Raw genomic sequence first — 23,421 nt, forward strand, 5'->3', positions numbered from 1 at the left:
TTTCATTCTGTTTGAGATTCACTGAGATTCTTCCATCTTCTGGTTTGAGGTCTTGCATTATTTTACAAAAATTCATGGTCACTATTTTTTTAAGTATTTCTTTTGCTCCATTTCTTCTCTGTTGTCCTTCTGTGAATCCAGTTATACATATGTTAGATTATTTGATTTTTCTAGACCGTTTGTTATTGTCCCATAGCTTTTAGGTGCTTTTTTTTTTCCACTTTTTTTTTTTTTCTTCTCATTTTGTTTTCCTCTGGATATTTTTTTATTGATCTAGCTTCAAGTCCACTACTTCTTTCTTTGGCTTTGTTGAGTTTCATCTCTGATATGGTGGTTTTTTATTTATAGCTTTTCCATATGACCCTTTAAAATTTTTTTTTTGGAAATATTTTATTTTTAAGTTATCCAGCCAACGTGGGACTTGAACTCACAACTCTGAGATCAAGAGTCACATGCTCCACTGACTGAGCCAGCCAGCTGACCCTCCATTTGACTCCTGAGAAGTTTTTAATCTCTGTTGAAATTTCCTGTTTGTTCAAACATTTCATCTATTTTTTTCCCCTAGATTCCTGAATATGTTAATCATAGTTATTTGAAGTCTCTGTCCAGTAGTTCCAACATCTGGGTCATCTCTGAGTGTATTTCTATTGATTGTTTTGCCTTTTGGTAATATTTGTTTTTCTTGCATGTTTGAGTGTCCTAATCTTTTATTGAATGCTAAATATCATGTTAGTGGATACTGACAGAAATGGTGGTTACACTTTGAAATGGATACTTCTTTTCTACTGTCAGTCCTTTATTGTGCGGGTTGAGTTAGTTAGGAATTGACCTGGTTTTTTGTTTGTTTTGTTTTGTGTGGTTACCTTCAGTACCTCACAGGGTTCAAATTCCTCTAAATATGCCCAGTGCTTAATGGTGGTGGGGTTGCCAGAAGAGGTTTTTTTTGTCTTTTTTTAATTTAAATTCCCATTGGTTAACATACAGTATAATATTAGTTTTAGGTGTACAATATAGTGATTCCATACTTCCATATATCACCTAGTGCTCATCACAACAAGTGCAGTCCTTAATCCCTATCACCTATTTAACCCATTTCCCCACACACCTCCCCTCTGGTAACCATCAGTTTGTTCTTTATAGTTAAGAGTCTGTTTCTTGGTTTGCCTCTCTCTTTTTTCCTCCTTGGCCCATTTGTATTGTTTCTTAAATTCCACATGAGTGAAATCATATGGTATTTGTCTTTTTCTGACTGATTTATTTTGCTTAGCATAATTCTCTTTAGCTCCATCCATGTCATGGCAAATGGCAAGATTTCATTCTTTTTTATGACTGAGTAATATTCTAGTGTGTGTGTGTGTGTGTGTGTGTGTGTGTGTGTGTGTATATATATGCCACATCTTTTTTCATTTGTCAGTTGATGGGCACTTGGGCTGTTTTCATAATTTGGCTATTGTATATGATGCTGCTATAAACATCAGTGTGCATGTATTACTCTAAATTGGTATTTTTGTATTTTGGGGGTAAATACCTAGTAATGCAATTGCTAGATCAAAGGGCAGTTCCACTTTTAACTTTTTGAGGAGCCTCCATACTGTTTTCCAGAATAGCTGCACCAGTTTACATTTCCACCAACAGTGCCAAAGGGTTCCCCTTTCTCCACATCCTCACCAACATCTGTCATTTCTTCTGTTGTTGATTTTAGCCATTTTGACAGGTGTGAGGTGATATCTCATTATAGTTTTGATTTATATTTCCCTGATGATCAGTGATGCTGAGCATCTTTTCATGTGTCTGTTGGCCATCTGTATGTCTTCTGCTTGTTTTTAATTGGATTATTCATTTTTGGAGTGTTGAGATTTACAAGTTCTTTTTTTTTTTAAGTTTTTATTTATTTATTTTGAGGGAGAGAGAGAGAGAGCAGGTGAGCAGGGGAAGGGCAGAGAGAGAGAGAGAGAGAGAAAGAGAGAGAGAATCACAAGCAGGCTCTGCACTGCCAGCGCAGAGCCCAGCGTGGGGCTTGAACCCATGAACCGTGGGATCATGACCTGAGTTGAAACCAAGAGTCAGATGCTTAACCAAATGAGCCACCCTGGCCCCCCCTACAAGTTCTTTATATATTTTGGATATTAACCCTTTACCCGATATGTCAATTGCAAATATATTCCTTCATTCCATCAGTTGCCTTTTAGTTTTGTTGATGGTTTCCTTCACTGTGCAGTAGCTTTTTATTTTGATGAAGTCACAATAATTTATGTTTTTGTTTCCCTTGCCTCAGAAGACATATGTAGAAAGAAGTTGCTATGGCTGATGTCAAAGAGGTTATTGCCTGTGTTCTCCAACCAGAAGAGTTATTTTTTTATTTGTTTTCTTTTCTGAGTAGGCTCCACGCTCACTGTGGGGCTCGAACTCAGGACCCTGATATTAAGAGTCACGCATTCTACTGACTGGGCTAGCCAGGCACCCCATTTTTTAAAATATATTTTACCCAACATGGGGCTTGGACTCACAATTCTGGGATCAAGAGTTGCAAGCTCTATTAACTGTGCCCACAAGAGGAGTTTTTTAATGTTCCTCCTCCACTTTCAGTTTTCAGCTATCTCTGTACCTCTGTGCTTCAGAGGGTGTCTCTCCATGCTCTTTCCCTGCCTTCAGCCGTAGAATGCTATACCTTTTACTCAGTGTAGGGAATTAGAGGTAGGGCTTCTCTGGTTTCCTGGTCCAGCTTCAATCTTAGACATCTCTTGTGTGCCTGGCCTCCAAGGTAGGGCTTTCTCAGCATTTCGGTCCTTCCTACGTGTGATAGCCAAACTCTGCCTTGTATCTGTGGCTAGTCTTTTGTGGGAGAGTTTTCTGCCCTACCCCCAGCGGAAGGACTGTTTCTTGCCTCTACCCCAGGCATGGAGGATTTTTTCTTTTAATCTTCTCCCTGCAAGGATGGGTCTTATCTGTCCTGGAGTCAGTAGGTTTGATGCTCATTCCTTAGCAGCTTAAGTCCTCTGTTCTGTTGGAGAGAAGGGTTTGGCAGGGAGGGTGGGGCTTTTTGCTTTTCCTGCAGTGGTGGTCACTTCCCTTCTTCAGGCAACCATTGAAGTAGCCTTTCTAGTCTCCTGCTCTCTTATATATGTGGTGAAGGTCCTTGGAAAAAGAGTCTGAGGGTCAGTGTGAGTTCACTTTATATTTGGGACTACCAAGATTGCTGTACTTTTATGCTAGCCCACACTTGGCCTTTAGCAATTTGTTAAAGTTCTGCCTTATGTCTCATGTGTTTGGTCATTGTTCCTTCCTCCCATGCTCTACCACAGTTGGGAAAAGCTATATATCCTTTCTCTCCTGAGGCTGAGAGTTGCCCCTTCTTGGGTTTTAGGCTTTTGGGTTGCTGTGTTGTTTCAAGCTCTCATGTTTTTGAGGAAAATTATGAGTTTGTAATTTATCTAGCTTCTTCTTGTTTGAATGGGAGTGATGCCTTTTTCCAGCTTCCTACATCCTGGACTGCTTCAGAAGTTTCTAATATTCTTCATAGTATCAAATAGTTCTGTGAATTTGCTCAAATCGAACACTTCCCATTGCTTGACCTAGTAGCATAATTCAAACTGGTGGCTTACTGTGTCAATAATGGGGTATAAATCAATGTCCATTCACATCCTTTTATGCTATGAATTTTGCGGAGGGCAACACATACCTGGCTCCCTGAAGATGCCCCACTGCTCTGACATCTTGGAGGTACAGAAGAGAACAATAGCTAACACTGCCAGGAGAGTGGTGGGATTGCTACAAAATGTGTTAGGTACAAAAGTGATGCAGTTCATCAGTTTTGTGTCATACATTTTACTTCCATCACCTTTGGGCCCATCAGTGAAATACCATTGTATGATTATACATAAAGAATGACTGACTGGGGTGCCTGGGTGGCTCAGTCGGTTGAGTGTCTGACTTCAGCTCAGGTCATGATCTCATGGTTCGTGGGTTCACACCTCGCGTCAAGCTCTGTGCTGACAGCTCAGAGCCTGCAGCCAGCTTCAGATTCTGTCTCTGACTCTCTCTGCCCCTCCCCCACTTGTGCTCTGTCTGTCTCTAAAATAAATAAACATTAAAAAAAAAAAGAATGACTACTCTTTATTAATGAGATAGCAATTAATGAGAAGGTTAATTGTTTAGCTTTTGCTATGCTATGGTCAGGTATTTTTCATTTTTAGGCAGCAGACAATTGCTGAAATCTATAACACTGTTAGAGAGTAAAAGATAAAAAGCATAGAACCCTGGCTATCAAGGAGTTTACAATCTAATGGAGGAATTATAGCTTTAAACTAGGCATTATTTTACAGTATAATAATTTATAACTTTTATTTAGCATTTACTAAATGTTTTAAGTACTTTATGTGTATATGCAGTATCTGCTGTTATTTTTATCATTTTCCAAATGAGGAAATGATAGTACAGAAAGATTAAGTAATTTGATAGTGATCATGTGATTAGTGGGAATCCTGCGATTCAAGGCAGTCAGGTTCTGTGGTATCGTATTGCTTTCTACTAAGCATGGGCTCAGTGTAGTAGTGGCTGAGAAGGGAAGTGATTGATTCTGCCTAACAGATCAGGGAAGGCTTCATGGAGATGCTTATCTTACATGATGGAGCAAGAATAGGGTTTCACCGAATAAGGACATAAAGGCAAGAGAAACAGTATGCACAAAGGTGTACAGCTGAGACAAAACATAGCTCATTCAAAAATTTCAGGTAAAACTAGAACAGAGGGAAGTGGCCTAGGCAAAGCTAGTTAGGTAGAGGCCTGATCATTGTTAAACAGTTGACACTTTACTGTATACAGCCATTGAAAAACTTTAAGTAGCAGAGTAAACCAGTATTTGTTCATATTTGAGAAGTGTAGAGGATGTATTGAAGTGAAGCAAGGTTAGCGGCGAAGAAGTCGTTTAAAAGACGTGTAAGAATTCAGGTGAGAGGTGACATATGGAAGAATTTTAATAAACTTTCAAAATGTTAATAACAGTTTGTTGGAGGTACAAATTTACTTGCCTGCTATAGTGTGGTAGTAGTATAGAGCTTTGAAAAGTTATTTTTCTGTCTCTGGAAATACTGGTTCAATATTTCACTCAGATTAAAATTGGAATGTATTTAGTAGATTCAGCTTAATTGAAGACACATCACAAAACAATTCCACAATTCAGCACAATTGTCAGTCTCTGCCCAAGAGACTGGAAAAACTAAAGGTCAGATTTGTGTGGCTGCTAGCATTATAAGAGAGTCTTATTAGAGTAACTTAATCATTTAATTCTGTAAGCACTAAATTCATACCAGGTTGGGAAACAAAATTAAGGGGAAAAATAGGTACATCCTCTATGTTTGACTCTATATTTGATACTTTACAAGCCAACAAAAACAAGGATTTAGTGAGGCTGTATTTTGTGAACATCTTCCAGGATATATTTTCCACTTGATTTATATCTTTTACCAAGGCATTGCTTTTATTAATTAATTTTAGAGGCATAATTCAATGGTGTAAGTTCTGTTTTTCTTTAAAAAAGTTACTAAATTTAAATCTTTTTAAGTTCACGCTATAACTGACAATTGTGATCATTGAGTGAATTTCTCATTGAATAGCATTATGTGCATTGGTGAGAATAAAACAGCAGGATAAGAAATAGATCAAGAAAGGCCTTTCGTGGAAAATGAAATTTGTGCTGAGATATAAATGTTAGGAAGAATCCATTGTGCAAAGATTTCAGACAAGAATCTCTCTGACACAGGAAACAGGTAATTCAGAGGCTCTAAGCTAAATGGTTTGGCATGTTTGAGGTTCAGAAAGAAGTCTAGTGTGACTAGTGGATAGTGGGTAAGGAGGACATGAGGTTGGAGACATAATTAGACATGGTCAGATTATGAATTTCTGGTAGAATTTGGATTTGAAGTACAATTTAGATTTGAAATACAAAGAGATACCACTGGAGATGTAAAGCAGGAAAGTGAGATGATCCGATACAGAGTTTAAAAAAATAAAATCACCATGGCCACTGAGAATAATGGTTGGTGGTAGAGTAATGGTGAAGACCAGGGAAAGAAAGGCTAGTATAGTAATTTATGTCAGATGATGATGTTTTTGCCTAGGCTGATGGTTGAAAATGGAGAGAAATGATGGCTTGGGATGTATTTTTAGAGGTGGGAAAAATTATGACTTACTAAGGGAAAGGAAAGATTCAAGAGTGACTCTTAAGTGTCTGGCAGAATAATTCAGTATTTCCTAAGTTGATAGTGTGTGTGGGGAAATAAATACTTTTTTTTTTGGTCAAAACAAAGTTATGAGTCAAATACATTAGTTTTTAGATCAGCATTCTAGTGAGGTGTTTATTAGGCAATTGACTACAGAAGCTTGGGGCTCTTGGGGAAAGGTTTAGATTGGAGATACAAATTTTGAGGGTTATCAATATACTGATGATATTCTAAGCCTATGGACTGGATTGACTCACCTAAGGACAGATTGTATTTTGAATAAAAGAGTAAAGCCTCAGGGCTCTTCAAGATGTTGAGGCCTGGCAGAATAGCAGGAATAAGAATGTGCAAAGGGCAATAAAGGAGAAGTGGTCGCTGAACTAGTTGGAAAACTAGGAGAGTAGGAGATAATGGATAGAAGCCAAGAGAAGACAGTATATAAAGAAATTAGTTAATTCATCTTTTTTTTTTTTCTTAAATCGAAGTATAGTTGACACACAATGTTATATCAATTTCAGGTATACACCATAGTGATTAGATAGTTCTGTACATTACACGATGCTCGCCACAATAAGTGTAGTTACCATCTGTCACCATGCAACATTATTACAATATTATTGACTATATTCCCTATGCTTTACTTTAATCCCCATGGTTTATTTTATGACTAGATATTTGTATATCTTAATCCCCTTCACCTATTTTGCCCACCCCTCAGCAGCCCCTTCCCTCCTTCTGGCAACCACCAGTTTGTTCTGTTTTTATGAGTCTGTTTCTGTTTGTTTGTTTGTTTGTTCACTTATTTTGTTTTTAGATTCATAGGTGAAGTCATATGGTATTTGTCTTTCTCTGTCTCATTTCACTTAGCATAATACCCTCCAGGTCTATCTGTGTGGTCGTGAATGGCAAAATCTAATTCTTTTTTTTATGGCTAAGTAACTCATTGTACTTATATAGCACAACTTGTTCATTCATCTATTGATGGACACTTAGGTTCTTTCCATATTTTGTTGTAAGTAATGGTGCAGTAAACACAGGGGTACATACATCATTTCAAATTAGTGTTTTAATTTTCTTTGGGTAAATACCCAGTAGTGGAATAGCTGGATCATATGGTATTTCTATTTTTAATTTATTGAGGAACTTTTGTAATGTTCTTTGGAAAAATGTCTATTTAGGCCCTCTGCCCACTTTTTAGTCAGATTGTTTTGGGGGGTGTTGAGTTGTGTGAGTTCTCTATATATTTTGGATATTAACTTCTTATTGGCTATATCATTTACAAATAATTTCTCCCATTCAGTAGATTGCCTTTTTGTTTTGTTGATGGTTTCCTTTGCTGTGCAAAAAGCTTTTTATTTTGATGTAGTCCTAATATTTTATTTTTTGTTTTATTTCCCTTGCCTGAACAGGTATATCTAGAAAAGTGTTGCTGAGGCTTGATGTCTGAGAGATCACTGCCTATGTTTTCTTTCAGGAGATTCATGGTTCTAGGTCTTATATTTAAGTCTTTAATCCATTTTGAGTTTATTTTTGAGTATGGTGTAAGAAAGTGGTCCAGATTTATTCTTATTCATGTAGCTGTCCAGTTTTCCGAATACCCTGTATTGAAGAGATTGTCTTTTCCCCGCTGTATATTCTTGCCTCCTTTGTCATAGTTTAGTTGACCATATGAGTGTGGGTTTATTTCTAGGCTCTGTGTCCTGTTCCATTGATCTATGTGTCTATTTCTGTGCCAGTACCATACTGTTTTGATTATTATAGCTTTGTAGTATAGCTTGAAATCTGGGATTGAGATACATCCAACTTTGTTTTTTCTCAAGATTGCTTTGGCTATTCAGGGCCTTTTTGTGATTTTATACAAATTTTAGGATTATTTGTTCTAGTTCAATGAAAAATACTATTAGTATTTTGATAGGAATTGCACTGAATGTGTAGACTGCTTTGGGAGGTATGGCTATTTTAACAATATCAATTTTTTTCTGTCTGTGAACATGGTATATCTTTCCATTTGTATCGTTTTCAGTTTCTTTCATCAATGTCTTATAGTTTTCAGAGTACAGGTCTTTCCCTCTTTGGTTAAATTTACTTCTAGATATTTTATTCTTTTTGATGTAATTGTAAATTAGATGGTTTTCTTAATTTCTCTTTCTGCTACTTTTTGATTAGTGTACATTAATGCAACAAATTTCTGTTTACTAATTTTGTGTATTGCAACTTTATTGACTCCATTATTAGTTCTAATAGTTTTTGGCCGTCTTTAAGGTGTTCTATATACAGCATCTTGTCATTTACAAATAGTGGCAGTTTTACTTCTTCCTCACCAATTTGGGTGCCTTTTATTTCTTTTTTCTTATTTGGTTGCTGTGGCTAGGACTTCCAGTATTTTGTTGAATAAAAGTGAGTGTGGATATCTTTGTCTTGTTCCTGATCTTAGAGGAAAAGTTGTTTTTCACCATTGAGTATGATGTAAGCCATGGATTTTTCATATATAGCTTTTATTGTGTTGAAGTGTGTTCCCTTTAAACCCACTCTGTTGGGAGTTTTTATCATGAATGGATGTTGTACTTTGTTAAATGCTTTTTATGCATCTATTGAGATGATCATATGTTTTTTTATCCTTTTTTTTTTTTTTTTAGTTTTTTTAACATTTATTTATTTTTGAGAGACAGAGACCGAATATGAGTGAAGGAGAGGGGCAGAGAGAGGGACTCACAGAATCCAAAGCAGACTCCAGGCTCCGAGCTGGCAGCACAGAGCCTGACACAGGGCTCAAACTCACGGACTAGGAACTCATGACCTGAACTGAAGTCAGACACTCAACTGACTAAGCCACTGAGGATCCCCTATTCCTTCATTTTTAAAATGTGGTATATCATGTTGATTGATTTGTGGATATTAAATAATCCTTGCATCCCTAGAATAAATCTCAGTTGATTGTAGTCAATGATTCTTTTAATATATTGTTGAATTTCATTTGCTAGTATTTTGTTGAGAATTTTTGCATCTATATTCATCAGGGATATTGGCCTATAATTTTTTTTTCTTTTTTGGCAGCATCTTTGTCTGATTTTGGGGTAATGCTGGCTTTGTAGAATGGATTTGGAAGTTTTCTTTCCTTTTCTATATTTTGGAATAGTTTGAGAAGAATAGGTATTAACTCTTCTTTAAAAGGTGGTACTTGTCTGTGAAGCCATCTGGTCCTGGACTTTCATTTGTTGGGAGTTTTTTGATTACCATTTGAATTTCATTACGAGTAACTAGTCTGTTCAGATTTTCTATTTCTTCCTGATTTAGTCTTAGAGAATATGTTTTTAGAAATTTTATCCATTTCTTCTAGGTTGTCCAATTTGTTGGCATATAATTTTTCATAGTAGTTTCTTACAATCCTTTATATTTCTGTGATGTCCATTGTTACATCTTTCATTTCTGGTTTTATTTATTTGAGCCCTTTCCCTCTCTTTCTCTCTTTTTCCTTTTTGATGAGTCTGAAGGGTTGTCAATTTTGCTTATCTTTTTAGAGAACTAGCTCTTGGTTTTATTGATCTTTTCTATTGTGTTTTTAGTCTATTTCATTTATTTCTGTTCTGCTTTTTATTATTTCTCTCCTTCTACTAACTTTGGGCTTTATTTGTTGTTCTTTTTTAGCTCCTTTAAGTGTAAGGTTAGATTGTTTATTTGAGACTTTTCTTGTTTCTGGAGGCAGGCCTTTATCTCTGTAAACTTCCCTTTTAGAATTGGTTTTGCTGCGTCCCAAATATTTGAACTGTTGCATTTCCATTTTCCTTTGTCTCCTGGTATTTTTAAATTTCCTCTTTGATTTCTTTGTTGACCTATTGGTGGTTTAGTAGCATGTTGTTTAGCCACCGCTTTTTGTGTTTTTTTTTCTTCATCTCTTTATTATAGCACTTAACTCTTTATATTGTAATTTATCTGCTTCAGTTCCTCAGTGCTGGCCAGTGGAACATATTGGACTGTACAGGGAGGTAGCTGCTAGTTATGTGTAGCTATCGAGTACTTTATTTTTTATTTATTATTCTATTTGAGAGAGAGGGAGAGAGTGAGTGGGAGCATGAGCAGGGGGGAGGGGCAGAGAGAGAAAAAGAGAGAGAGAGAGAGAGAGAGAGAGAGGGGGATAGTTATCTCATGCAGGCTCCATGCTCAACAAGGAGACTGATGTGGGGCTCGATCCCACAACCTTGGGATCACGGCCTAAGCCACATCAAGAGTCAGACACTCAACTGACTGAGCCACTGAGGCACCTCTCTGTTGAATACTTTAAATGAGACTAGTGTTATTGAAAAATCATTTTAAATTTTATTTATTTTTAATTAGTTTAGATGTAAATAGTCACAGCATAGATAGTGCATTAGATAAATGAATTCCACAGAGACCACGTGTTATCTATCTTTGTGTCTTCAGAGTCAACACATATGCCCCAGTTATAATAGCACCCTGGCAAACGTGGAAGGATTTGTGTTAAAAGATATAGATGTAAATAGTCACAGCATAGATAGTGCATTAGATAAATGAATTCCGCAGAGACCACGTGTTTCTATCTTTGTGTCTTCAGAGTCAACACATATGCCCCAGTTATAATAGCACCCTGGCAAACGTGGAAGGATTTGTGTTAAAAGATATAGATGTAAATAGTCACAGCATAGATAGTGCATTAGATAAATGAATTCCGCAGAGACCACGTGTTTCTATCTTTGTGTCTTCAGAGTCAACACATATGCCCCAGTTATAATAGCACCCTGGCAAACGTGGAAGGATTTGTGTTAAAAGATATGCTTGAGGTGAAAATGGCTGTTTTACTCCTAGAGGCAATCTAAACTGGGCTACTCAAATGTATCTCATCTATTGATGTTGTGTTAGTCAGCTCTTGCTGCACTAATGGTCTGTGACAAACAAGCCTAATCTCTCAGTGGCATATTATAACAAAATTTATTTTTTGCTTGGCTATGGCTTGGCTCTAGGCTGTGACTTGGGTCTAGGCCTGCTCCATGTGTTCAGGCACAATGTCTTAGTGGGGTGCCAACATTTAGAAGGGTGCCAAGTTAGACCTTGCCAGCACATTTAAAACCTCTGCTTGTGTCACATTCATTTACATTGTGTTGACCAAAACAAGTCATGATTAAGCTCCACTATGACTGGAGTGCAGAATCATTTTGTTCTCCTGGAGGATGGGTAGAGAAGAGTAGATATTTACTAAACAATAACAGTAACCACAGGTGAATGCTAGTTTTCTTTTCCTTAGAGCAGTGGTTCTCACCTGGGGATGATTTTACCCCCTAGGGATACATTTGGTAATATCTGCAGATGTTTTTGATTGATACAACTGCTGGTTTGGGGGGAAGATTGTGACTGACAAATAGTAGAGGCCAGAGATGCTGCTAAATATTTTATAATGCACAGGATAGCCCCTGCTCCTGAAAGAATTATCCAGTGCACACTATCTGTAGTGCCCAAGTTGAGTAGACTTGCCATAAAAGTTCTAAAATTTTAGCATGCCTAGTAATCACTTACAGGATTTATTAAAATACCGACTCTTAAACAGGTTAATGCTGAAAGTTTCTGATGCAGTAGGTTTAGATTTCCTAATAAGTTCCCAGATAGCAGTGATGCTGCTGGTCCAGGGACCATACTGTGAACCACCGACTTATGAATCACTACATCATATGAAAGTTTTTTTCTGGATAATATTGTTTGAGTGCATTATCATGATACCTATCAAAGCAGTTATCACAGGTCTGTCTTTTGGTTCTTTTGTTTGGACTAAAAAGAATCCAGATACAACGCTGAATGGGAAGCTTTGGAAAAGAAGCTTACTCTATGAGCTATGGCACTGGCACATAAACAGATGCTTGTAAGAGGTTCTGTTTGTGAGACATATTTTGAAGAACTAGAAGCTGATAATCATACTTAGTATTCCAGAGGTAAAGACTTAGACTGATTAATTCTTGATGAGAGTGTACCTACTTAGTTATACTGTTAGAGTTTCATAAGCAATATCAATTAGAAAGACACTTAAAATGACTAGTTTTGAGTTACAGGACATCCTCTTATTCTGGATAAGTTATTCAGGTTTTTTGTTTAATGTTTATTTTACTTGTTAAGAAAAAACACCATTTTGTGAAATTCTTTGAGCACACACTTGTAAAATTGTGAAATGAAAGAGAAAGAAAACTATCCAAATAGCTAAAATAAAATATGTGACAAAAGGTCTTTTAATCAATAGAACATTTAACGGTGGAGCTCTTAAGGAAGAGTCCTGTAATTGAGTTATCCTCTTTTAGGGAACTCATAAACTGACAAGAAGAAAAAGGGATTTAGAACTTAAGAACTCTTTATGTTAGTACCAAAACAACTTCTTATCTTATAATTTGCAGAACTGAATATTCTGAATTAGGCTTAGAAATAACATGTAAAGAAAGAAGCATGGTCTAAGGCAGTATGGTCCAAAAGACATATAATGCAAGTTGCATGTGTAACTTAAATTTTCTAGTACCTACATTAAAAAGGGTAAAGAAATGGGTGCAACTAATTGTAATAATATGGTTTTTGTTTTTTTTTTTTTTAATTTTTAATGTTTATTCATTTTTGAGAGAGAGAGAGACAGAGCACGAGTTGGGGAGGGGCAGAGAGAGAGGGAGATACAGAACCTGAAGCAGGCTGCAGGCTTCGAGCCATCAGCACAGAGTCCCGTGCAGGGCTTGAACCCACAAACTGCAAGATTGTGACCTGAGCCGAAGTTGGATGCTTAACTGACTGAGCCACCCAGGCACCCCAATGTAATAATATGTTTTTAGTTCAAGATAACTAGACTTATTATTAGTGAGATGGTTTGCATTTCATACTAGTCTTCAACCAATATATATTTTGCACTTATAGCAAATCTCAAGTTGAACTAGCCATATTTCTTCAATAGTTTCATGCAGCTAGTCGCCACCATATTGCACAGCACAGATCTAAGAGTTACAGAGTGAGTAATGGAGAACCCAGTTTTTATATTTTAAGATTTTCTTTGGTGCAATAGGAAGCTATTTTTTAACATTTATCTTGGTCACTGTCTGAATTCAGACCATCATCACTTGGAGTTTTGATTACTTAGGATGGGTTTCTCCCTCCCTGGCAATGAAGAATCTATCTGAAGATTCTGATCTGATTATTTCCTGATCATATAACTTACCTATTAAAAATTCTTGTGTAGGTTGGCATATTTTTCAAGATAATTTATACTTCATATCTTAGTACATAAGAGTCTGTATGATCTGACTCCTTTCATATGTCTTTGGTTCATTTCCTGATGCAACCCAATGTGTAGCCTTAGCTACCAAAAGCTACCTTTGTTTCCTGTAGATTCCACTTTTCCTTTTCTGTGCCATTATGTGTTTTTCTCTTTATTGAATGGTTTTTAACCTTGCCCTTCTACCTGTTTACCTAGTTAACTCTTACTAGTACTTCAGAATTTAATGCAAAAATTATTTTCTCTGGAAGAACCTTTCTTTTTTGACTTAAAAAAAATTTTTTTTAACGTTTATTTATTTTTGAGACAGAGAGAGACAGAGCATGAACAGGGGAGGGGCAGAGAGAGAGGGAGACACAGAATCGGAAACAGGCTCCAGGCTCTGAGCTATCAACACAGAGCCTGACGCGGGGCTCGAACTCACGGACCGTGAGATCATGACCTGAGCCGAAGTCGGACGCTTAACCGACCAAGCCACCCAGGCGCCCCTGGAAGAACCTTTCTTATTCAATAGTGTATACTGTAAATGCAGCATATGAAGATTTAAGATATAAATCTCAGACTGCGGAGAGCATATTTGAATCACATGGAACAGACATAGGGTTAATATCCATAATAGTAAAAGAGTTATAAATCAATAAAGGGACCAAAGTGCAATGAAAATATAGGAGGTTATGAATAGGTGTTTTCTATAAGAAGAAATATAAATGATCAATGAAGGTTTGAAATAATAAGTTTTTACCTATCAGGTTAGCAAATACTTAAAAGAATGATTTCATTTTAGCATGAGTACAGAGAAGTGCTATCCAAGAGAAATCTAGCAAACCCCGTATGTAATTTAAAACTATCCAGTACCCCTATTAAAATTTAAAAAGATACAATTTTCATAATTTATTTCATCTCCATATATCCAAAATTATTTTAATATATAATCAATATATAATAAATTATTAAATAGAGATATTTAATGTTTTTATACTAAGTCTTCAAAATCTAGTATAAAGATTTCAGAATATCACAAGTTTTACTGGTTACATAAAGGAATATATGTTCTCGTACATTATTGGTGAGGGTGCATTTTGGAGGAGAAATTGGCAATATTTATCAAATTAAAAATTCAAATGACCCAGGATTCTATTCCTAGAAGTCTATCCTCCAGAAATACTGATATGCATTTGAAGATTTTAGATAGGTAGATGTTTACTGCAGTGTTATTTGTAATAGGAAAACATTGGAAACAGTCTAAGTATCCTATAGAGGTTTGGTTAAATAATTATTACATTTCCAGACAGTGAGATATTGTATAACCTTTAAAAAATGTGGGAGCTGCTTAGGTTAACTGAGTTACTATATGAGTTAAATAAACATTACATGATAAAATCATATAAAATGCTTAGAATGTACCTGGCACATAGTGAATGTGATATCGGTATTTGCTGCTGCTGTTATTATTATTAATTATTATTATTGATATGGAAGAATCTTTCAGATAATTTAAGTGAAAAAGAAAAGCAAAGTGTAGAGCTATTTATCATATGCCATTATTTGTGTAGAGGGGAAAAAAGAATTATGCATTTGCTTATATATGTGTATAGTATGTGTGAAAGAGTATATAAAAAATTGATAACATTGATTATATTTGAGGAGGGAAACTGGATGGTGGGGGTGGGGGAGATAGAGACTTTCCACCATGTTCTTTTTTGTACCTTTTGAATTTGATCTATAATGAATATACTACTCAAAAAATTAAAATGTAAATTAGATCAATTTTCTTAAATATTTTTGAAACATCCACACCTTACCATTAAATTATTTCTACAATTAGTATGCATTATTATGATTTTAATAAAAAAGCAATACAGGTTATTTTTACTTCAGTTATCTAGAATAGCTAGATATGCAATTCTGGGCAAATTTAATTTTTGACTAATCAGAATGTTGATCAGAAACACTTGGCTTCAAAATGTATGTGATTTTTGAAAATATTTCTAAGGTGTCCTTTTTCTTGTCACAAGAAAGATGTATGGCATCTTGAACTTGATAAAACCTGATTTTGTAGGACATGAGGATCAGTCTTATTACCACCTTGTAGAAAGTATAAGCTGGATTTGAAGACATGCTGTGTTTAGAGTTTATTTAGGAGATATTCTTTAAAAATTAAAGCCAACAACCAAGAACAGTTGGCCCTAATGTAACATTTTGTGTGTGCAAATGATATTCTAAGAGTTGAGATCTTCTTAAGAAGATGGAAGAATTCTAATTTAAAGTTTAGAGTATTGACCATCCTCTTTATCAAACTTTCTGGACAAATGTGTATGGTAATTTTATATTTCGAATATATAGCTCTTTCTTTTTCGTGAGAACTTACTGTCACTTGTGTTTTAGGATTTGGAGTGGATCAGTTACGAGATGACAATCTTGAAACTTACTGGCAATCAGATGGCTCCCAGCCTCATTTAGTAAACATCCAATTCAGGTAATACATTTTTGGATTTTTCTATTTGTGTAGGTTAAGTGGACAAAGTAATCTATTTTATTTACAAAAAATTTAAAGAAATATAGAAATTATGGTGAAATGCACTTAACTGGTTTTTATACGCCTTGAGATTATTTTTCTGCTTATTTAGATTGTGTTTTAAGTTACCCTGTCTTGTCTTTTGTGAATTCTTTATGGTACTTTACACAGGTCCTTTTACATGGAGATTTCGTAAATATACTTTTCATGTGTGATTTATTTCGGAAAAATATGCTTTGCCTATGACCTAATGCAATGCCTTAATGCATCACAGTGAATACACCTGGAGTGATAATAGTAAGTTGTTTAGGTATAGACTATTCATTTAATTCTCAGATTTGTATTTCCATTTGGAAAAAAAAAATGTTTTAATTTAGAACCTCGAGGGACATTTTCAGTTTTGAAATGCTTACTTTTGGGGAAAGGAAAATAACCATATGTTTTTCAGTTGCTTTGAATTTACTGAGGCACATGGAAACCAGTACCTTGGTTATCTTTCTCCACTTATATCATCTGTTTTAACATTTTATGGTATTGTATTTTTAGTGTGTTTTTCTCACCGAGGGTATAGATCAGCAAATTTCTTATGAAAAATCTAGATAATAAGTATTTTAGGCCTTGTGGGCTATCAGGTCTGTGTTGCAACTACTCAGGCCATTATAGCATGAAAACAGCCACAGGCAATACATACTGGCTGAGTTTAGCTTTTCTAATAAACTTGATCTTAACAAAAGTAGGAGGCGGGCAGAGTTCACCCACTGGGGTGTAGTATGCCAACTATTGCCCTTGTGTATTAAATATGTACATGCCAGAAATAAAAACAGCACCTAATATTTTTTTAAAGACTAAAAATATCAGATACTTTGCTAAAAAGCCTTATGCATTCATTTCATTTAACCTCTACAGCAATTTTTTTCTTTTTTTAAATATAATTTATTGTCAAGTTAGCTAACATGCACTGTATACAGTGTGCTCTTGGCTTCAGGAGTAGGTTCCCATGATTCATCACTTACATACAACACCCAGTGCTCATCCTAACAAGTGCCCTCCTTAATGCCCATCACCCATTACCCCTCCCCCCGCCATCAACCCTCAATTTGTTCTCTGTATTTAAGAGTCTCTTATGGTTTGCCTCCCTCTTTGTTTGTAACTATTTTTTTTTTTTCCCTTCCCTTCCCCCCTGGTCTTCTGTTAAGTTTCTCAAATTACACATATGAGTGAAAACATGTGATATCTGTTTTTCTCTGACTTATTTCACTTAGCATGATACTCTTCAGTTCCATCCATATTGTTGCAAATGGCAAGATTTCATGCATTTTCATTGCCAAGTAGTATTCTATTATATATATGTACCACATCTTCTTTATCCCTTCATCAGTTAATGGATATTTGGGCTCTTTCCATAATTTGGCTATTGTTGATAGCGCTGCTATAAACATTGGGGTGCATGTGACCCTATGAATCAGCACTCCTGGATCCTTTGGATAAATTCTTAGTAGTGTTATTGCTCTACAGCTATTTTTATCCTTAGATAAATTAACTTGCCAAGATCACACAGCAAATGAGTGGCAGAATTGCAACTGAAGGCAAGTGCTCTTCTGACCTGAGAACTTGTGCTTTTAACCATTATACTGTATAGCCTAGAGCAAATTTTTTCCATGACAACAAAGTTTATCACTTAAAACTGATATAATGAGTGTCCTAATTTAATTGTATTATATTAGAATAGCAGGCTTTTTTTTTTTTTTTACAAATACAATTTTATATGGAAGGCTAGCATATTGAACAAATAATTTTAAAAAATCTGTGAAATTTATCAGGCGTTAAATAGTTGTTGATATATATCATTTTTAAGTGGTCCTCCAAATATCTTTGTAAGCTGTAGGCACTATCATTTTTCTTATTTTACAGATGAAGAAACTAAAACTTAGAAAAATTAAGTAATTTGTTCAGGCCACACCCTATGCAGTTACAGAGGGTGGATGTGATCTAGCAGTCTAGACTTAAAAAACATTTTGTAATTAGTATTCAGCTGTTTCTCAAGCTTATTAAAACACTCAGAAACTTAAGGCCCTCCCTGCTTAACTCAGCCCTTGATGTCACTAGGGAAACCCAAGGTTTTGAGGAACACTTTTTCTTCTTCTTTTTTTATTTTATTAAAAATTTTTAAAATTATTTTTTTATCTATTATTTTTTATTTTGAGAGAGAGAGAGAGAAAATGCAAGCAAGGGAAGGGCAGAGAGAGAGGGAGAGAGAGAATCCCAAGCAGGCTCTGCACTGCCAGTGTGGTGCCTGATGCCGGACTTGAAGTCATGAACTGTGAGGTCATGACCTGAGCTAAAATTAAGAATTGGACGCTTAACCGACTGAGCAACCCAAGTGCCTCGAGGAACACATTTTTAAACAAGTGTTTTACAAAAAGGGAAGTTGATTAAGAATTTTGAAACAATCTCCTACTTAGAGAAAAGTTGCAAGTATAGTACAAGTTTTTTTCCTCTAAATTATTTCAGAGTAAGTTACCAATATAATTTCAGCTCTTCAGAATGTTTTTGTATGTCATTCCTATAAACAAAGGCATTCTCCTACATAACCATAATACATCCTTAGGAAATTAACATTGATACATTTAATTCTACAGCCCCATTCCTGTTCTACCAATTGTGCCAGTAGAGTTGAATCACCGGTTCAATTTGGATGTCACGTCTCTTTAGTCTCTTTTAATCTGGAACATTTCTTCACTCTTAACTTTCATGATCTTGGCACTTTTAAAGATAATAGGCCAGTTATTTAGTTTTATTTATTTTTAATACATTTCTTAAAAAGTTTATTTATTTATTTTGAGAGACAGAATGTGGGGGAGAGGCAGAGAGACAGGGAAAGAGAGAATTCCAGGCAAGCTCCTTACTGCAGAGACTGATCCAGGACTCAAACTCATGAACTATGAGATCGTGACCTGGGTGGAAGTTGGAGGCTTAACTGACTGAGCCACACAGGTGCCCCTAGACCAGTTATGTTAACGAATGTCCCTCAATTTGCGTTTTATAATGTCTATACTTTCTGCTCAGTCATCTCTGTTGATTAGTTTTAGGTTTTTAAAAAGTACTAGTTAACAGATGAACACTAGGACCTATCTTGTGGCAGCACTGTGGTTTCAGCACTCAGACATCTTTGTAAAAAGGCAGTTGTGCAATTAGTGAATAGTTTATTGCATTTCTCCCTTATTTTCTTTTTTTTTAATATATGAAATTTATTGTCAAATTGGTTTCCATACAACACCCAGTGCTCATCCCAAAAGATGCCCTCCTCAATGCCCATCATCCCCCTCCCCTCCCTCCCACCCCCCATGAACCCTCAGTTTTTTTCAGTTTTTAAGAGTCTCTTATGTTTTGGCTCCCTCCCTCTCTCTTTTTTTTTTTTTTTTTCCTTTTTTTTCCCCTTCCCCTCCCCCATGAGAAATTTTGGTAAGTTTGTCAGGATCCACATAAGAGTGAAAACATGTGGTATCTGTCTTTCTCTGTATGGCTTATTTCACTTAGCATAACACTCTCCAGTTCCATCCACTTTGCTACAAAGAGCCATATTTCATTCTTTCTCATTGCCACGTAGTACTCCATTGTGTATATAAACCACAATTTCTTTATTCATTCGTCAGTTGATGGACATTTAGACTCTTTCCACAATTTGGCTATTGTTGAGAGTGCTGCTATAAACATTGGGGTACAGTGCCTCTATGAGTCAGCACTCCTGTATCCTTTGGATAAATTCCTAACAGTGCTACTGCTGGGTCATAGGGTAGGTCTATTTTTAATTTTTTGAGGAACCTCCACACTGTTTTCCCGAGTGGCTGCACCAGTTTGCATTGCCACCAACAGTGCAAAAGGGTTCCGTTTCTCCACATCCTCTCCAGCATCTATAGTCTCCTGATTTGTTCATTTTGGCCACTCTGACTGGCGTGAGGTGATATCTGAGTGTGGTTTTGATTTGTATTTCCCTGATGAGGAGCGATGTTGAGCATCTTTTCATGTGCCTGTTGGCCATCCGGATGTCTTCTTTAGAGAAGTGTCTATTCATGTTTTCTGCCCATTTCTTCACTGGATTATTTGTTTTTTGGGTGTGGAGTTTGGTGAGCTCTTTATAGATTTTGGATACTAGCCCTTTGTCCGATATGTCATTTGCAAATATCTTTTCCCATTCCGTTGGTTGCCTTTTAGTTTTGTTGATTGTTTCCTTTGCTGTGCAGAAGCTTTTTATCTTCATAAGGTCCCAGTAGTTCATTTTTGCGTTTAATTCCCTTGCCTTTGGGGATGTGTCAAGTAAGAAATTGCTGCGGCTGAGGTCAGAGAGGTCCTTTCCTGCTTTCTCCTCTAGGGTTTTGATGGTTTCCTGTCTCACATTCAGGTCCTTTATCCATTTTGAGTTTATTTTTGTGAATGGTGTAAGAAAGTGGTCTAGTTTCATTCTGCATGTTGCTGTCCAGTTCTCCCAGCACCATTTGTTAAAGAGACTGTCTTTTTTCCATTGGATGTTCTTTCCTGCTTTGTCAAAGATGAGTTGGCCATACGTTTATGGGTCTAGTTCTGGGGTTTCTATTCTATTCCATTGGTCTATGTGTCTGTTTTTGTGCCAATACCATGCTGTCTTGATGATTACAGCTTTGTAGTAGAGGCTAAAGTCTGGGATTGTGATGCCTCCTGCTTTGGTCTTCTTCTTCAAAATTACTTTGGCTATTTCGGGCCTTTTGTGGTTCCATATGAATTTTAGGATTGCTTGTTCTAGCTTCGAGAAGAATGCTGGTGCAATTTTGATTGGGATTGCACTGAATGTGTAGATAGCTTTGGGTAGTATTGACATTTTAACAATATTTACTCTTCCAATCCATGAGCACGGAATGTTTTTCCATTTCTTTATATCTTCTTCAATTTCCTTCATAAGCTTTCTGTAGTTTTCAGCATACAGATCTTTTACATCTTTGGTTAGATTTATTCCTAGGTATTTTGTGCTTCTTGGTGCAATTGTGAATGGGATCAGTTTCTTTATTTGTCTTACTGTTGCTTCATTATCAGTATATAAGAATGCAACTGATTTCTGTACATTGATTTTGTATCCTGCAACGTTGCTGAATTCATGTATCAGTTCTAGCAGACTTTTAGTGGAGTCTATCGGATTTTCCATGTATAATATCATGTCATCTGCAAAAAGTGAAAGCTTGACTTCATCTTTGCCAATTTTGATGCCTTTGATTTCCTTTTGTTGTCTGATTGCTGATGCTACAACTTCCAACACTATGTTAAACAACAGCAGTGAGAGTGGACATCCCTGTCGTGTTCCTGATCTCAGGGGGAAAGCTCTCAGTTTTTCCCCATTGAGGATGATATTAGCTGTGGGCTTTTCATAAATGGCTTTTATGATGTTTAAGTATGTTCCTTCTATCCTGACTTTCTGAAGGGTTTTTATTAAGAAAGGATGCTGAGGGGCGCCTGGGTGGCGCAGTCGGTTAAGCGTCCGACTTCAGCCAGGTCACGATCTCGCGGTCCGTGAGTTCGAGCCCCGCGTCGGGCTCTGGGCTGATGGCTCGGAGCCTGGAGCCTGTTTCCGATTCTGTGTCTCCCTCTCTCTCTGCCCCTCCCCTGTTCATGCTCTGTCTCTCTCTGTCCCAAAAATAAATAAACGTTGAAAAAAAAAATTTAAAAAAGAAAGGATGCTGAATTTTGTCAAATGCTTTTTCTGCATCAATTGACAGGATCACATGGTTCTTTTCTTTTTATTAATGTGATGTATCATATTGATTGATTTGCGAATGTTGAACCAGCCCTGCATCCCAGGAATGAATCCCACTTGATCATGGTGAATAATTCTTTTTATAAGCTGTTGAATTCGATTTGCTAGTATCTTATTGAGAATTTTTGCATCCATATTCATCAGGGATATTGGCCTGTAGTTCTCTTTTTTTACTGGGTCTCTGTCTGGTTTAGGAATCAAAGTAATACTGGCTTCATAGATTGAGTCTGGAAGTTTTCCTTCCCTTTCTATTTTTTGGAATAGCTTTAGAAGGATAGGTATTATCTCTGCTTTAAATGTCTGGTAGAATTCCCCAGGGAAGCCATCTGGTCCTGGACTCTTATTTGTTGGGAGATTTTTGATAACCGATTCAATTTCTTTGCTGGTTATGGGCCTGTTCAAGCTTTCTGTTTCCTCCTGTTTGAGTTTTGGAAGTGTGTGGGTGTTTAGGAATTTGTCCATTTCTTCCAGGTTTTCCAGTTTGTTGGCATATAATTTTTCATAGTATTCCCTGACAATTGCTTGTATTTCTGAGGGATTGGTTGTAATAATTCCATTTTCATTCATGATTTTATCTATTTGGGTCATCTCCCTTTTCTTTTTGAGAAGCCTGGCTAGAGGTTTATCAATTTTGTTTATTTTTTCAAAAAACCAACTCTTGGTTTCATTGATCTGCTCTACAGTTGTTTTAGATTCTATATTGTTTATTTCTGCTCTGATCTTTATTATTTCTCTTCTTCTGCTGGGTTTGGGGTGTCTTTGCTGCTCTGCTTCTATTTCCTTTAGGTGTGCTGTTAGATTTTGTATTTGGGATTTTTCTTGTTTCTTGAGATAGGCCTGGATTGCAATGTATTTTCCTTTCAGGACTGCCTTCGCTGCATCCCAAAGCGTTTGGATTGTTGTATTTTCATTTTCGTTTGTTTCCATATATTTTTTAATTTCTTCTCTAATTGCCTGGTTGACCCACTCATTCTTTAGTAGGGTGTTCTTTAACCTCCATGCTTTTGGAGGTTTTCCAGACTTTTTCCTGTGGTTGATTTCAAGCTTCATAGCATTGTGGTCCGAAAGTATGCATGGTATGATCTCAATTCTTGTATACTTATGAAGGGCTGTTTTGTGACCCAGTATGTGATCTATCTTGGAGAATGTTCCATGTGTACTCGAGAAGAAAGTATATTCTGTTGCTTTGGGATGCAGAGTTCTAAATATATCTGTCAAGTCTATCTGATCTAATGTATCATTCAGGGCCCTTGTTTCTTTATTGACCGTGTGTCTAGATGATCTATCCATTTCTGTAAGTGGAGTGTTAAAGTCCCCTGCAATTACCACATTCTTATCAATAAGGTTGCTTATGTTTATGAGTAATTGTTTTACATATTTGGGGGCTCCCGTATTCGGTGCATAGACATTTATAATTGTTAGGTCTTCTTGATGGATAGACCCTGTAATTATTATATAATCCCTTTCTTCGTCTCTTGTTACACCCTTTAATTTAAAGTCTGGTTTGTCTGATAGAAGTATGGCTACTCCAGCTTTCTTTTGACTTCCAGTAGCATGATAAATAGTTCTCCATCCCCTCACTTTCAATCTGAAAGTGTCCTCAGGTCTAAAATGAGTCTCTTGTAGACAGCAAATGTATGGGTCTTGTTTTTTTATCCATTCT

At 36.3% G+C, this 23,421-nt stretch overlaps 1 protein-coding gene across 2 annotated transcripts in view; it reads left to right on the plus strand.

Moving 5' to 3' along the window:
- The window catches only part of ANAPC10 (anaphase promoting complex subunit 10), a 110,107-nt gene that overhangs the window by 10,033 nt on the left and 76,653 nt on the right, over positions 1 to 23,421 (plus strand). For both annotated transcript variants that reach the window (XM_030312996.2, XM_030312995.2), the window contains exon 3: positions 15,850 to 15,940. In XM_030312996.2, the coding sequence (XP_030168856.1) occupies positions 15,850 to 15,940 (91 nt within the window). The remainder of the gene's footprint in view (positions 1 to 15,849; positions 15,941 to 23,421) is intronic.

The sequence above is a fragment of the Lynx canadensis genome, chromosome B1, assembly GCF_007474595.2.
Source record: "Lynx canadensis isolate LIC74 chromosome B1, mLynCan4.pri.v2, whole genome shotgun sequence".
Classification (NCBI taxonomy): domain Eukaryota; kingdom Metazoa; phylum Chordata; class Mammalia; order Carnivora; family Felidae; genus Lynx; species Lynx canadensis.